At 52.5% G+C, this 12,711-nt stretch overlaps 6 protein-coding genes across 6 annotated transcripts; 2 read left to right on the top strand and 4 right to left on the bottom strand.

Annotated features, from left to right (window-relative positions):
* Positions 1 to 461: 461 nt before the first annotated feature.
* AYO20_01664 (hypothetical protein) lies at positions 462 to 2,109 on the bottom strand (the record flags this gene model as incomplete). Its single annotated transcript, XM_022639970.1, has 3 exons — positions 462 to 1,237; positions 1,290 to 1,595; positions 1,653 to 2,109. The coding sequence occupies 3 exons, from the start codon at positions 2,107 to 2,109 to the stop codon at positions 462 to 464; spliced, it is 1,539 nt and encodes a 512-aa protein (XP_022503925.1).
* An 870-nt stretch (positions 2,110 to 2,979) lies between these two features.
* On the bottom strand, positions 2,980 to 3,964 carry AYO20_01663 (hypothetical protein; the record flags this gene model as incomplete). Its single annotated transcript, XM_022639969.1, has 3 exons — positions 2,980 to 3,205; positions 3,265 to 3,355; positions 3,412 to 3,964. 3 exons carry the CDS (start codon positions 3,962 to 3,964, stop codon positions 2,980 to 2,982), a joined length of 870 nt encoding a protein of 289 aa, XP_022503924.1.
* Positions 3,965 to 4,926: 962 nt separating this feature from the next.
* On the top strand, positions 4,927 to 5,232 carry AYO20_01662 (hypothetical protein; the record flags this gene model as incomplete). Its single annotated transcript, XM_022639968.1, has 1 exon — positions 4,927 to 5,232. The coding sequence occupies one exon, from the start codon at positions 4,927 to 4,929 to the stop codon at positions 5,230 to 5,232; it is 306 nt and encodes a 101-aa protein (XP_022503923.1).
* Positions 5,233 to 6,411: 1,179 nt separating this feature from the next.
* On the top strand, positions 6,412 to 7,748 carry AYO20_01661 (hypothetical protein; the record flags this gene model as incomplete). The annotated part of the gene is made up of 2 exons (XM_022639967.1): positions 6,412 to 6,560; positions 6,611 to 7,748. 2 exons carry the CDS (start codon positions 6,412 to 6,414, stop codon positions 7,746 to 7,748), a joined length of 1,287 nt encoding a protein of 428 aa, XP_022503922.1.
* Positions 7,749 to 7,926: 178 nt separating this feature from the next.
* AYO20_01660 (hypothetical protein) lies at positions 7,927 to 8,697 on the bottom strand (the record flags this gene model as incomplete). The annotated part of the gene is made up of 1 exon (XM_022639966.1): positions 7,927 to 8,697. One exon carries the CDS (start codon positions 8,695 to 8,697, stop codon positions 7,927 to 7,929), a length of 771 nt encoding a protein of 256 aa, XP_022503921.1.
* Positions 8,698 to 9,646: 949 nt separating this feature from the next.
* Positions 9,647 to 11,977, bottom strand: AYO20_01659 (hypothetical protein; the record flags this gene model as incomplete). Its single annotated transcript, XM_022639965.1, has 4 exons — positions 9,647 to 10,179; positions 10,237 to 10,895; positions 10,949 to 11,305; positions 11,370 to 11,977. 4 exons carry the CDS (start codon positions 11,975 to 11,977, stop codon positions 9,647 to 9,649), a joined length of 2,157 nt encoding a protein of 718 aa, XP_022503920.1.
* Positions 11,978 to 12,711: the final 734 nt, after the last annotated feature.

Genomic DNA, 12,711 nt, shown 5'->3' with positions numbered 1-12,711 from the left:
ACTGAATACGAGGTTTGAATGCCAACCGAACGCGTGCAGGCGGCCTCAACGGTCGGGGATCCCTAATAAGAAGGCATATCCTGTCGATTGGCTAGTGAGTGGCCAGCATCGTTTCTCCAGAAGCTCGTGCATGACGAATTTCTTTCATAATCGAGCATGCAACTCCCGCCAGTTCTTAGAATTGTTCTGGCCATGCCGGGGGTCGCCATGCAGGAGGATCCACACCTACGGGCACCTTGTACAGCGCACAGGAACCGACAGGTCGAGGTGTACGAGGTACCGAGTACCTTGTAGGCAATCTTCGTAAGCAAATCGTGCGACAGAAAACTCAGCCCTACATATTGAACACTCTCTTGGAAACTGAGCCTCGCTGCTTGCTAACCAGAACAAAACAATCCATGCCGTATGTATTTACACTCATAGTCATAAAGGATATTTATTTCATGCTCAGGGGTATCTCGTCATGTATGGCTGGGTCCTGCCGCTTCGCCTACAGCAACATCGTAGGTGGGAATGGGCGGTCCTCCGGTGCGATCACGCAACAGCTCTTGTCTTTCGTCTTCGTCGCCGTCACCACTTGACCTCCGGCTCCCTGGAGGGCTGCTATACTCGGGGGGCGGTATAATCTGCTGTCCAGCAGGAGTATTCTCCACAGGCTGATTCTGTATATCTGCGATGTCCAGAAGCGCGTTGCCCTGGCTGGGAACGTCATGGGTCGATATATGCGCCAGTTGGGCCAATGATATATCCGTGGCTGAACGAACGGGGCCAGGGTTGCCAGCTGGAAGACCAAGCCTCGCCAGACCACTGCGTGTTCTTGAATGTCCGGGCTCATATGGTGACTGCCGCGTTCCCTCTCTCCCGGTCTCGAGCAGGATGCTACCTTGCTCGCTCCCATAAGGTGGAGGTGGTGCAAGGCTTCCTGTCATCGGCGCCAATCCCCATTTTTTGACATTTGCCTCGATGAAGACAAAGCCCATCTGACCAAAATTCACATGAACATGGCAGGGTCCATTTGCGCCCACAGTCGGGAAGAAGTTCTGGGTCTTTAGGTTGTGCGCAATCTCGTCTAGCTTTTTCCCATTGCGTGTGAAAAATATACTCCCGGTTCGAGGTCGGTATCCTACCCCAATCACATCTCCTTGTACATAGGGCGGACCATACGTGCTGGCGGAAAACGGTTGGTTGTAGCGTCGATGTCCCGTAGAAAGATATGCCACCGACGTTTTATGCAAACCTTGTCTGTTAGTACAGTGATTTGCAAAAGTACCACGAACAAGGTAACTTACCAGGCAATCTGAACAGAGGGTACGGTTTCGTGGTCATACCGATGCTGATCAGGCTATTCTCAGGCTTATCGTAGATCTTAGCCTCCCAGTAATATACTTCATTTTGCTTTGGTACAGGCAGATTGCTCTGTACACTGCACTCTGAATCGAAGAACTCGATTTCGGTCCTTGCTTCGACGAAGCAGTTGGCGATTTCCAGTTCTGGCTCGAACTCCCACGCCGAAACACCTTTCTCCTGAATCGCCAGGAATTGTGACAATGATATATCGGTTTGTACGGATTCTGGAGGATTCGCTTGTATAAATGCTGTTTCGCTGTTAGAATATGGCGCGATGACGAATATGAGAGTAACTGAGTACATACCTTTTGCCCTCAAATACTCGGCCCTCTGCAATTCGTCCATCGTCTCCAAGGCCTCGGCCTCTTCCTGCGCAAACGCTTGCTCATCGTCAAATTCGCCAGGCCGGCCTATCCGATCCAACAGAATGCGGCCGCGAGAGGTATATCTGAAGAAAAAGAAAATCGAAAGAACAAGTACCACAACACCCGCGGAACCAAACGCAGATAATAACCCGATAAGGATGCCACGGCCAGTTGCGCCGCCATCATTGATATTTATGACAATCGAGGTAGGTGAGCCATCGGGATGGGGTCTGAATGCGAGAGGGGGGTGTCCTCGCCAGCCATCCTGTTCGACGAAGGGAGAGGAGGAGGGGACAGAGGTCGGATCGGAGGAGAATGGCGCGGTGGACGAATGAATGGAGGTTTGAAAGGTCATCGCGAGTCGGTCATATTGTAGCGATTTCTCGCCAGAACGCATCGCTCAAAGAATGAGCTCAACGATGGGTAAGAAGAGAGGAGGTGAAGGAAGGACGAAGACGTCAAGAGGTGGCGAGAGGGTGATGAGCGGTTGCAGCAGGGTGAGAAGCCAGGGTGAAATGGCGCAGGCGGGGAGGCGGTTAGGCGAATCGATCGCAGAGAGACGCCGGGCTGGGTTTGGTAGTGTGGCTGTGATCAAGTCTGGGATTTGCCGTGAAATCAATAGGTGAAAAAGAATGCAATCAAGTGCAATGCCTCCAGAAGGACGAGAAGGACAAGACCACCATCTTGGTTTTGGTTTTGGGGGAGGAGTCGCCGACTTGTTGGTCCCCAATGTTTTAGGAGGTGTTTGGGGGATGAAGGGGAGACGAGTAATGTGAGAAAGAGATGGAGGTGGAAGGGTCGAGACACAAGGAACTTGCTTCTGGTGCTGAAACGCTGCCAGCAACAGGACTAAAAGAGCTTTTGGCTTCGTTGCTTCCGTCCCAGCCGTCACTTTTGGGTGTCTTTGGGGGGGCAACCTACGCCTAGAGCACCCCCACTCACCAACAATTGGTTCACGGCTCCGGGTATTCCAGGGGCTCTAGGGACGCCAAGCAGCATTTCTACAGTTAAAAGGCCGCAGACGTCACTGACTCCAGTGGCTCCACGACAATCCACAGCTTTTATTATAAGCATTATAGGCGCTTTCTAATGTGGAAATCGTTGTTCTTGTGTCGAATGAATAACGATTGATCTCCTATAGTGTATATTTTAAGAGTCCTTCGCTTCAGGTCTGGTCGCACATTGGATCGGCCAGGGACAGTAATGGTAACACGGCAATCCGACGAGGCTGACAAGGTGCCACTCCTTTTCAATCCATTCTATCAGTCTAGATCTTGTTATCCCTTTTCTTTGCCCTCCAGCCAGTGAGTGTGCTGCCACCATCAATCTCAAGCACATTGCCTGTCATATGGGCCGAGGCTTTGCTGCTGAGGAACAGAACCAAGCCTGCAAAGTCGGATGCCTTGCCCACTCGTCCGGTGGGTTGTCGTTCAAGAAGCGTGTCCAGGTACTTTTCCATGCCAAAGTTTGTCATCCGGGAGGGGAAGACGCCCCTACGATGGTTTAGCATATAAGCGTGCTCGATACCAATTCGCGGGAACTTATAACTTACGGGCAGATACAGTTGACCATGATGTTCAATGGGGCCAATTTGGATGCCTGCAGCTTGCTGAGATGGATGCACGCGGCCTTTGATGGCCCATCTGTATTGAAAATGTCAGCATCGCTTTCCAATGTGCATGCACAGAGACCATCATACAGCTAAAGGTGCCGTGACCCGGGGCAGACAGCCCTCCATCTCCCGTTGTTGTGACGTCGGTCGTTTGGATCCCGGCCATGGAGGCGACGTTGATGACACGCGAGGGCATGTCGGCATTGGTTCCCTTGAGCAGCAGATCGTGCAATCCGACGGTCGTGTAGAAGATGGACTTGACATTCAGGGCCATCAACTTATCCCATCCGCTCTCGGGGAAGTCGTCATACGGAGCTCCCCACGAAGCACCCGTGTTGTTGACCAACACTGTCAGGCGGTCCGTTCGCTTCTTCACTTCTTTGACAAGTCCATCGCAGCCAGCCTTGTCCTTCAAGTCGGCCACGATATACTCGCACTTGCCAGGGCCCAGGGCGTTCAGTCGATCCGATGTCTTCTTCAACTCGGACTCTTTCCGGCTGGCAATGAAGACCCGTGCGCCGTTCTGGATGAATCCTTGAGCTGCCATCTCGCCGAGTCCAGTTGCTCCTCCGGTGACCAGTACCACATGGTTGCTGACATCGAAGAGCGAGGGAATTCGGAGGTCTGCTGAAGAAGTCATGGCTGCTTCTTGGTCTTTGTGTCGTTTCCCACAGGTCTTGGATTCTCCTGGGCTCTGGGTTTGTTCAGAGAGGGCAGAAGTCAGATCCTAAATAAGAGGCAGATATGGAGTGGTGAGTGGTTGATTATCGCCGCGGCAAAAGGCCATCTTGGGGATCTATCGGACACCTCGGTTGTTCCATTGCTTCCCCAGTTTCTTGGCGTTTGAGCCCAGACTGCGCCTGCATTGAAATGGCCCGCCGTACGAAATGCCATGCCAAGAGCCGTTGTTCCAAGACCTTTTCCCTCATTATTCCGTCCCTCAGCAGCCGACGGCAGCCCCTGGGGTTCCGGATCCTTTACGAAGATACTTGTACCAGGACCAATCTTCTCCTGAGGTCTAGACTCTTACTCAAGTCTTCAAATATTTTCTTCTCCACCACTCAGCAGTCACCACGAGTCACGCGATGCAGGTCGCTCGAAATTTCATGCCACTACACCACTGGTGTCATGACTCATGGTGCCCAACCGGCCTTCTCATCCGGTTGGTACACGCCACTCCATTTATGACTCTCACACCACAAGGGCAGTTGTGCCTGTTTGGACAGGGACGACACGCAGGCATACCCAACAAGTCGTCATGTTACCCTCATTCTGACTACCTGTGTTGGTTTCTCCTTGGAGTCAGATCTAGGTATCTCTCATGTGACTCACGCTAACTTACTTGTACCAATTATGTTGCCATCCACAAGGCTCATGGACCGGGCATATATACCTCGCTCTCGTGCTTCATACCACCTTCCCATATTTTGATTGTTTTACCGTTAAATCCTGTCCCGCTGGCACTCACTTGATCTCCCGACAGCTATTCTCTCGCTCATCCAATCTTCCTTTCCAGCAAAGTTTTCAATGGCACACAAACACAATCGCAGGCGGGTTCGCCCTCGCAATCGCAACCATACCTCTCTAAACCCCATCTTTGAGATGCCAGACGAGTTCCCGACACGATCAGATTCTCCCTCTCTCTATACCCCTTCTATAGGGACAGACCTCGACCAATCCTTCGTACTCCGAGAACCACGCTTTGCGAATCCTAGCGTTGCCTCGAGGCATTGGTACAATCGATACGTTGCCTGGCAAAGCCGTGACAAAGTCCAAAGACGTGAAGCTGCCAAGATTGAGGCTGAGCAGATCAAAGTATTTGGAGGTTATCCGGGTGACGATGTCGGACTCTGCTACAGAATGATGGAAGTTTTTGAAGGCATGAATTGGATCGACACGCTGGACTAGAAGGCGCCCAAAGCAGAAGATATAAAACAAGGGGATTGACCTCTCACGGACCTCTAAAGGCATCATATCTGCCGGGAGACGGCATTACAACACGACTCACAGGAACGGAAACAGCTCAAGTTCGGCTTGTAGCAATGAAGGTTTTCCCACCCCCCAAAAAGAAGGGAATGGCTGGATTGGTCCATTTATGCTTGAACCCGTCACTGCTGAGAGAGGTGTTACCGTGGAGAAGTGGTGACTGGTGCTCGCGCATTTGTTGAGGGCAGGAAGATGCGTGTCTATACCCGCGCTTGAGCTCGTTGCCGCAGGATCGCTGCGTTATTGACAGGAAGGAGATGGATGGTGTTTCCACTCGTACTACTTTTGATGTACTCTTGACGTCTCGACTCATAATATCAATAGAGTTCGCCTCTCCTCCGTCTTCTTACTTCTGGGGTGTGGCTGTTGACCACTGACGCCACATACGCCACACTTGGTGGACTTGAGACTAAAGCTTGACCGGAGCTTGGAGTTGCTTGTCTGTCACTCTGTGTATCAGACCGGGCCATGAGGACGGGGAATACCCCTCTCTCCTCACTCTTTTTGCGCCCTCCCACCGTTTCTGTTTGCCGTTGCTGATGGGTATGTCTCATCTCGATCCATAGGAGACATCACAGTTGATCCCTGGCGTCATGGCGATTTCAAGCCACACCTAACGTCAGCCAAGCCACTTAGCGTCGATTAGCGCGACACAAGATTTCCCAGTTTGCGCTTGTCTGGCTTGTCCACTTGCGATCTGCATGGCCGACTTCCACCTCCGTGTGCTCACCGTCACCCGTTTTAGTGCAAGCGACGGCATCTTGCGTGCCTCGCTGTCCAAAAACAAGGCAAAGGCATCTCACTTGGGTATGGGAATGACATCCACTAACATGTCCACACAATTTTTACTGCGTCATTCGAGTAGGAGGCGAGTTGAAATACTTCATTTTCACCTCACTTCTCCTCAACACTTCCTCCTCCTCACTGAGATTGAGCAGGTTCGGTATTGAACGTCTGCAGTTGCTCGTCGCCAGGAGCGGTATCATTTCCCCTCTCTATCTTTCCCTCAACTCTGTTCTTCAGCCTTGCCCTTCTGCTCTGTGGTCCTCTTAGTCAATCATCACCCCTTCCCCCTCATACGTGATACCTTGGACGCTCAAGATGGGCTTCTTTTCACGACGAACCAACAATCCAGCTTCAAATGGCCATACCAAGAATGATCATGCTCTTCGTCATGAAAAACGAAATCACCGGCCCGTCTTTGACATTGACTCTGGCGACTTCAACCGCAGACCAAGCTTCGGGCAATGGTAAGTCCTCTCTCCTCCATACCGTGTCTCAGAAGATCTGACAGAGGCAGGCTGAAATTCACATGGGTGGATATCTTGACCATGGCTGCCATGGGTGCCGTTGGCCTCGGAGTCTACGAAGCCAAACCTGCTCCTAGCCGCTCATTCCCAGTGACCTTTGCCGATGGAGAAATTGTCTATCCCGAGTTCGCCTATCCTCTACGTCATGAAATCGTCCCAATCTGGCTCGCGGCCCTTCTTGCCTCCTTGATTCCAATCTTCATCATCCTGTGCATGCAGATTCGCATTCGCTCTTTCTGGGATGTTAACAATGCCGTTATTGGTCTCTTGTACTCCCTGATCGGAGCGGCGGTATTTCAAGTGTTTATCAAATGGCTGATTGGCGGATTGCGACCTCATTTCTTGGCCGTTTGTGACCCAGACCCGGCGCTGATGGCGGCGCACCCTGGCCGAGGTTTCGAGAATATCATGTTCCAGAGAAACATCTGCAGGGGAGATGTTGACCAGATTGACGACTCACTCGAGTCCATGCCATCTGGCCACACTACCGCCGCGTTTGGCGGCTTCGTCTATCTCTACTTTTACCTCAACGCCAAACTCAAGGTCTTCAGCAACCACCACCCTGCATTCTGGAAACTCATTGTAACTTATGCACCCCTGCTCGGAGCCTGCCTGATTGGTGGTGCACTGACTATTGACGAATTTCACAACTGGTATGATGTCTTGGCCGGCGCGGTCATTGGCTCCATCTTTGCCATCTCGAGCTATCGCATGGTCTATGCCTCGGTCTGGGACTTCCGATTCAACCACATCCCCTTGACTCGTCATACACCCTTTTCCTACGGTGCAGGTGCTGCTGGTGCAGGAGGATTTGAAACTGCAGTCTTCACTAGACAAGCTGGATGGGGATACGGAGAGCATTATGGAGGTGCACCCTTTGATGCTGCCCATGGCCTCAGGGGACAGGCGGCAGGGTTTGATACGAGTGCAGTGCAGCAGGATCGATATCTTCACAAGAATGACAGAGATGTGGAGCGTGATGCTGGGCTCTATCCCACAAATGGAACCACGAACGGCTACGGCACTGGCGCTTCATCTGTGAGGGACCCTCCGCCGGCAGTGACCCATGGCACGCACCACAGTGGCCGGACGAGCTTGGATCGCAGACCTGTGCCTACTTCAGCATGATGTCCGAACAAAGCGACGACATAAAACACGATCTTTGTGGTTTGGATGCAGGAAGTTGTGCATGGAGTTCTCGTGTGGGATTCAACAGTCAACCAGACAAAGCAATAGTAAACCTCAATAGGTGGTACTCAGCCAGGCATTCAATAATATGGGATGTAATAACGCGCAAGTTTGTTAGTCATTTAATTCCATCCAATTCGCGTCGGACCTTAAACGCTTCGAGCAAAGTGACCTTTTGCTGCCGCGTTGTGAACGCCAATTCTATTTCCCCCACTATCGTCCTGCCCTCGCGACACTCTTCCTCTGTAGCCCACACGTAATTGACATGCTCGTTGGGATCTAGCTTTACCTGTGGTATTCTAGGAGAAATCCCACTCCCTTTTCCATCTCCGTCCTTTCGCCGGCCGTCGTCGTCTTCGACGTCGTTGACACGGCCACCGACAACATCGACCAAGAACTCAAACTTACACACCCTCTTCCCGCCGCGCGTGACAAAGACGTGGCCCGGCGCGATGAGGGGCCCGATACGCTTCGCCACGAGTCCGGCCTCTTCCCACAGTTCGCGCGCGACAGCGTGCAGAATGCTCGTGTCCTCGGGGTCGCATGCCCCGCCGGGGGCTTCCCAGCGCAGGGGGGCCGAGTCGTGCGCGGCGCGCTGGACGAGGAGGACGCGGAGAGACCGGGTTCCGTTGCTGTGGTGGTCGGCGGCGGCGGTGTGGGTGTCGACTACTGTGTCGACGGTGTAGTTGGCGTTGGTGCTGACAGTGGAAATCGAGGCGGGAAAGCGACAAAAGACAAGAGCCCCCACGGCGACGTATTGGTAATCTGGGATCCCTGAGCGTGTGGCCTGGTCGGCGATATATTTCTGGTACGGGACCATGAAGGACGATACCGCCGGGTCTGTGGTGAATGTGAATTCTGGGGTTGGCTTTGCATTATTGGCGGCCATGGTTGGTGAACTGGTCTTCCTTGCAGACCGGTCGCCTGGATCACCCTTGTATCCACGAAGGTATAGCGAGGGTATAGCGAGGCTGTTTCGACCCTGTTGGATTGACTCCCTACAGAGGTACTTGATACTCTGCAACTCACTTGAACTGCTCTGGGAGGTCCAGCGGGGACCGATCAAGATCTGGTATGAGGCGGGTGGCCCACTTGAATACCCTGTTCTCTACTTGCACAATGGTTCACACTGGTTCAGGTTGTCGGTCCGGGAACCCTTATCTTCCTTTTCTCTGCAAGGTGCTCGGGTCCTGTGAGAATCTCTGTGTTCAAGGGGGGCTCTTGTACTTGTATTTGGTCTCGGAGCGGAAAAACTCGGACTCCGCGATTCTACCATCTAATCCTCGACAATATTAGGCCACAGCAATAGCTAATAACACACCTCACCCAAGCGGATTTGCCATGCTGCTGCTGCCTAGCCGAGCGAACCAGTCGCTGCCTGCGCCAAATCGCTTTGGCACTCACAACTAACCGGGGTCCGCGCGAGTGTCAAACAGCCTCACGAAGCGAGGGGCAGCGACTTCCCTTGGCAACGTGTCGCACTTTTTGGTGGTCATCAATCCGGAAATGAGATTGTCGGCGTGATGTGCCGTGGCATCACCGGTTCCACCATATATCATGTATCTACTTGACACAAGAACTCTAGAATTGTATGTTGCCACTGGTACATATCCTCCACCATTACCTGGCCGCTCACTCTTGTCGCTTTTACTATTCGCAGTTGCTCGCACGACACGCACGCATTAATTGAATCCTTCATAACGGGAAAAATCAATTGAAGCTAACATAGGATCATGTCACTCGAAAAGATGCTGCGTAAGATCAACCTCGACCTTGAGCGCTAAGCATGGCCTTCTGCATTCTCCCAGAACCTCGAAAGTCATCCTTGGGACTTTCACTTACTTTTCCGGCTCATCGGTTGGCACAACGGCTCTTGCTTCCATTCCGTTCCAAAATTTCTTCTTCCAGGAGTCCACCTCGGCTGCGTCTTCTATCCACACCCCATGCTCCTCATTGAACGAAGGATAGGCGTTGTCGCTTCCAACATACAGTAATCTGCCGTCCACGCAGACGATCTTGCAGTGGTTGTAATACCACTTGATATTTCCCAGTGCTCGTTTGACAATGAAGCGCTCGTCAACAACCTTGTCAATCAAGTTCTCTGGCACTGGATCGACGTGGGTGAAGACATCGGCTGCTGCCGCTGCATTCGTAAAGAAGCTCGGGACGAGCCTGGTGAAACTATTCAGGTGGGCCATACCTCTCATAACCACCTTAAGCTTTTTCTTCAGGTCGCCGATGGACGCTTTGTCCTCCCAATCGCCTCGGGTTCCGTCCTGACAATGGGTCGCCAGCACGATGGTGATTTTTGCTGATCCGGTCTTGGTATTTCTGGTTCTGGCCAGAGCATAGCCGAACGCAATTAGCAGATCTGTGAGATGTTAGGTCTGTTTCCACTGGAAATGGGGTAGAAGGGATAGGGTCCTACCAAACGGCCAGAGATACCCGTCCCATTTATTTGGATCTTGCAACCTCCATTTCTCATTGAGTAAATTAGTGACTTTTTCTCCAGCGTAGGGTGGACATGCCAGACGGTGCTGACAAAGGATAACGCTCTCTTTGGCATTGGCAATAGCGCAGACCCGAGCGAACCGGCTCGCCCATGCGTTGGGGTTCACGTTGAGCGTTTGATAGGGATTGAAGCTACCCTGTTTTTCCAAACTTGGCTCGGGTCTGGTCAAGGACGCAAACCAGTCGAGGACCGCGCCACCGACGCCGCGCTTGATGTTAGTGGCCGCTTCAGTCAATCTCCTGAGCGCTTCGCCGTCCTCAGTCAATATCGCATAGGTGAGAATCGTCATGGCTCCCTGCTGTCGCGGCCCTCCATTGTGGAAGTACAAGTATACACCATTCAAGAGGGCGTCGCGTAGCGCGTCGACGATGCCAATGGGATATGCTACACCCTTCATCTTGCCATGCCAGTCACCAATTCTTGAGACGGTCAAAACTTTCTTATTCCCGTACCGAATGTCTTTTGCGAAGGTCGGTAAGCGTGGTGCGACCGCTTCTGTCCACTTGGGAGGCTCGCTGAGGTTGGCGCTTCGCCGAAACGACTGGCTGTCCGAGCCTGGTATGTTATTGAGGTAGCTAGATTGTCCATTTAGCGATGCAGATCGGAGCTGACAGTGAAGACGACTAACTCCCAGAAGTAGTCTGCCCATCGATGCGCAGAGATAGCAGCCTCACCAGTCACCTTTGCTTGTTGATCAATGATATCGTGCTGATCACCCTTGTAACAATTCCAGTAGTTTCCACCGCCCGTCATCATTGTCTTACCGTTGACAGCAAGGACCTTCCCGTGGTTCCAACTGATATGTTTCTGGAGATAGCCGGACTTTATCAAAGTAGTAAGGTATGATGCTGCATCAAATTTCTGCATGGCACTGGTCAACCTTTCGGTGTTCGGGAGACCAGTCACGAAAGAGTTCAGTTGTTTGACCAGGTTTGTAACGTCGCCGAGCCTGTCCTTCAACCATTGCTCTGTAGGAGCGTATGTCCTATGAATTTGCGGTCAGTTTTTATTTGCGCATTGCGCCGGCAGCTGTGGAACTTGTAACTGACCCTTCTTTGTTGACCGTCGCAAGAATGGGACGATAGTAGCCAACACACACGATGGCTTTCTTGTTCTTCTTGAGACGTGACTTGCCCTGACCGTCCCAGAAGATCTCCTCGAAAGTCTTCCTCCACTTGCCATCTTCCTCCCATTTGCTGGGAGCGTCGTCACTCCACTCACCGCAGACGATGCGAATGACGGGTTGCACTTCCGGATCGATCTCGTCCACCGCGCTTAGCAAGGCGCTTGCGACGCTCTCTTGGCCACCTTCTGTGAAGAAACCGCTCGGAGGGCTCGGGGTCGTGAGGTCGAACAAGGTCGCGAGGTCAATGAAGCACTTTTTCTTATCGGTGTCTAGGCCAGCCTTCAGGACCTGCTTGAAGGCTCTTTGCAGCGGGCTCGGAAACTTGGTCGGGGCATCGTCGGCCGAATTGCCAGGGACTTTGTCCGGCCACTGGGGTTCGAAGGAGAGGAAGACTGTGAAATCGGTCGAGTCTGGGACCCCGAAGCTGTTATTCTCCGTCTTGTCAAACGACTGGCCCTTGAGTTGGGTGTCTTTGTCAAAGTTACTGTCGATCTGTTCCAAGCGCCTGGCGAGATCGTCGATGGACGTCATATTGGCCGTCGGGGCAATCGAGCATGAGGCGTGCGTGAGAGCTCGAATTGAAAATCAGCGGGACTTCTGACCTCCTTTTTAAATTCCTGTTGATCCTTTTCTCCATCATTCAGCTGCGTTGCTTCCACCTGTCCCGTGATGACAGAATGGAAGTTCTAGACCACCATCAGTCACATTTGCTGATCGCGAGGCTGGCTGAAGCGAGCGTTGGGAGTGGCCGGCCTATGAACAAAACGTGCTGCACTTCTCCCGTGTGTTTGCTTGTATTCAGCTCTCTGCAAGGCAGGCAAGCCTCACGGAACGGTCTGGGCACGACTCTCACGACATTCAGCTTGTCAGCGAGGCACCCTCAATGTGAAAGGTTGTCAACAACTTACCGGGCCTGAACATGCAATATGCGGGGTACAACATGCAGCAGCGAGGACCACTCCAGCTCAACGATCGACTGAGGGTCCAGAGGAGAGTCTAGAATTGTATTCAGCTCCGCTGGTGTGCGCCTTTCGAAGAATTGTCTGGGGGGATTGTCCTCTGACACTGAACCAACCAACCACGTCCAGCTGGCCCGGATTTGATGCCACCCCAATCTTTCGCCCATCGTTGTCAGACACACACACACACACACACACACACACACACACACACACACACACAGGAAGATTCTATTTGCCGGGTCAGCTCGGTTTACGAGATGGTCTGGTAGAGGTCAGTAGCTCTGAACGTGAACAGAAGCGTTT

The sequence above is a fragment of the Fonsecaea nubica genome (assembly GCF_001646965.1).
Source record: "Fonsecaea nubica strain CBS 269.64 chromosome Unknown Scaff7, whole genome shotgun sequence".
In the NCBI taxonomy this organism is placed as follows: Eukaryota; Fungi; Ascomycota; class Eurotiomycetes; order Chaetothyriales; family Herpotrichiellaceae; genus Fonsecaea; species Fonsecaea nubica.
Note: the sequence above shows the minus strand (reverse complement) of the source record. Positions and strands in the feature narration are given on the sequence as shown.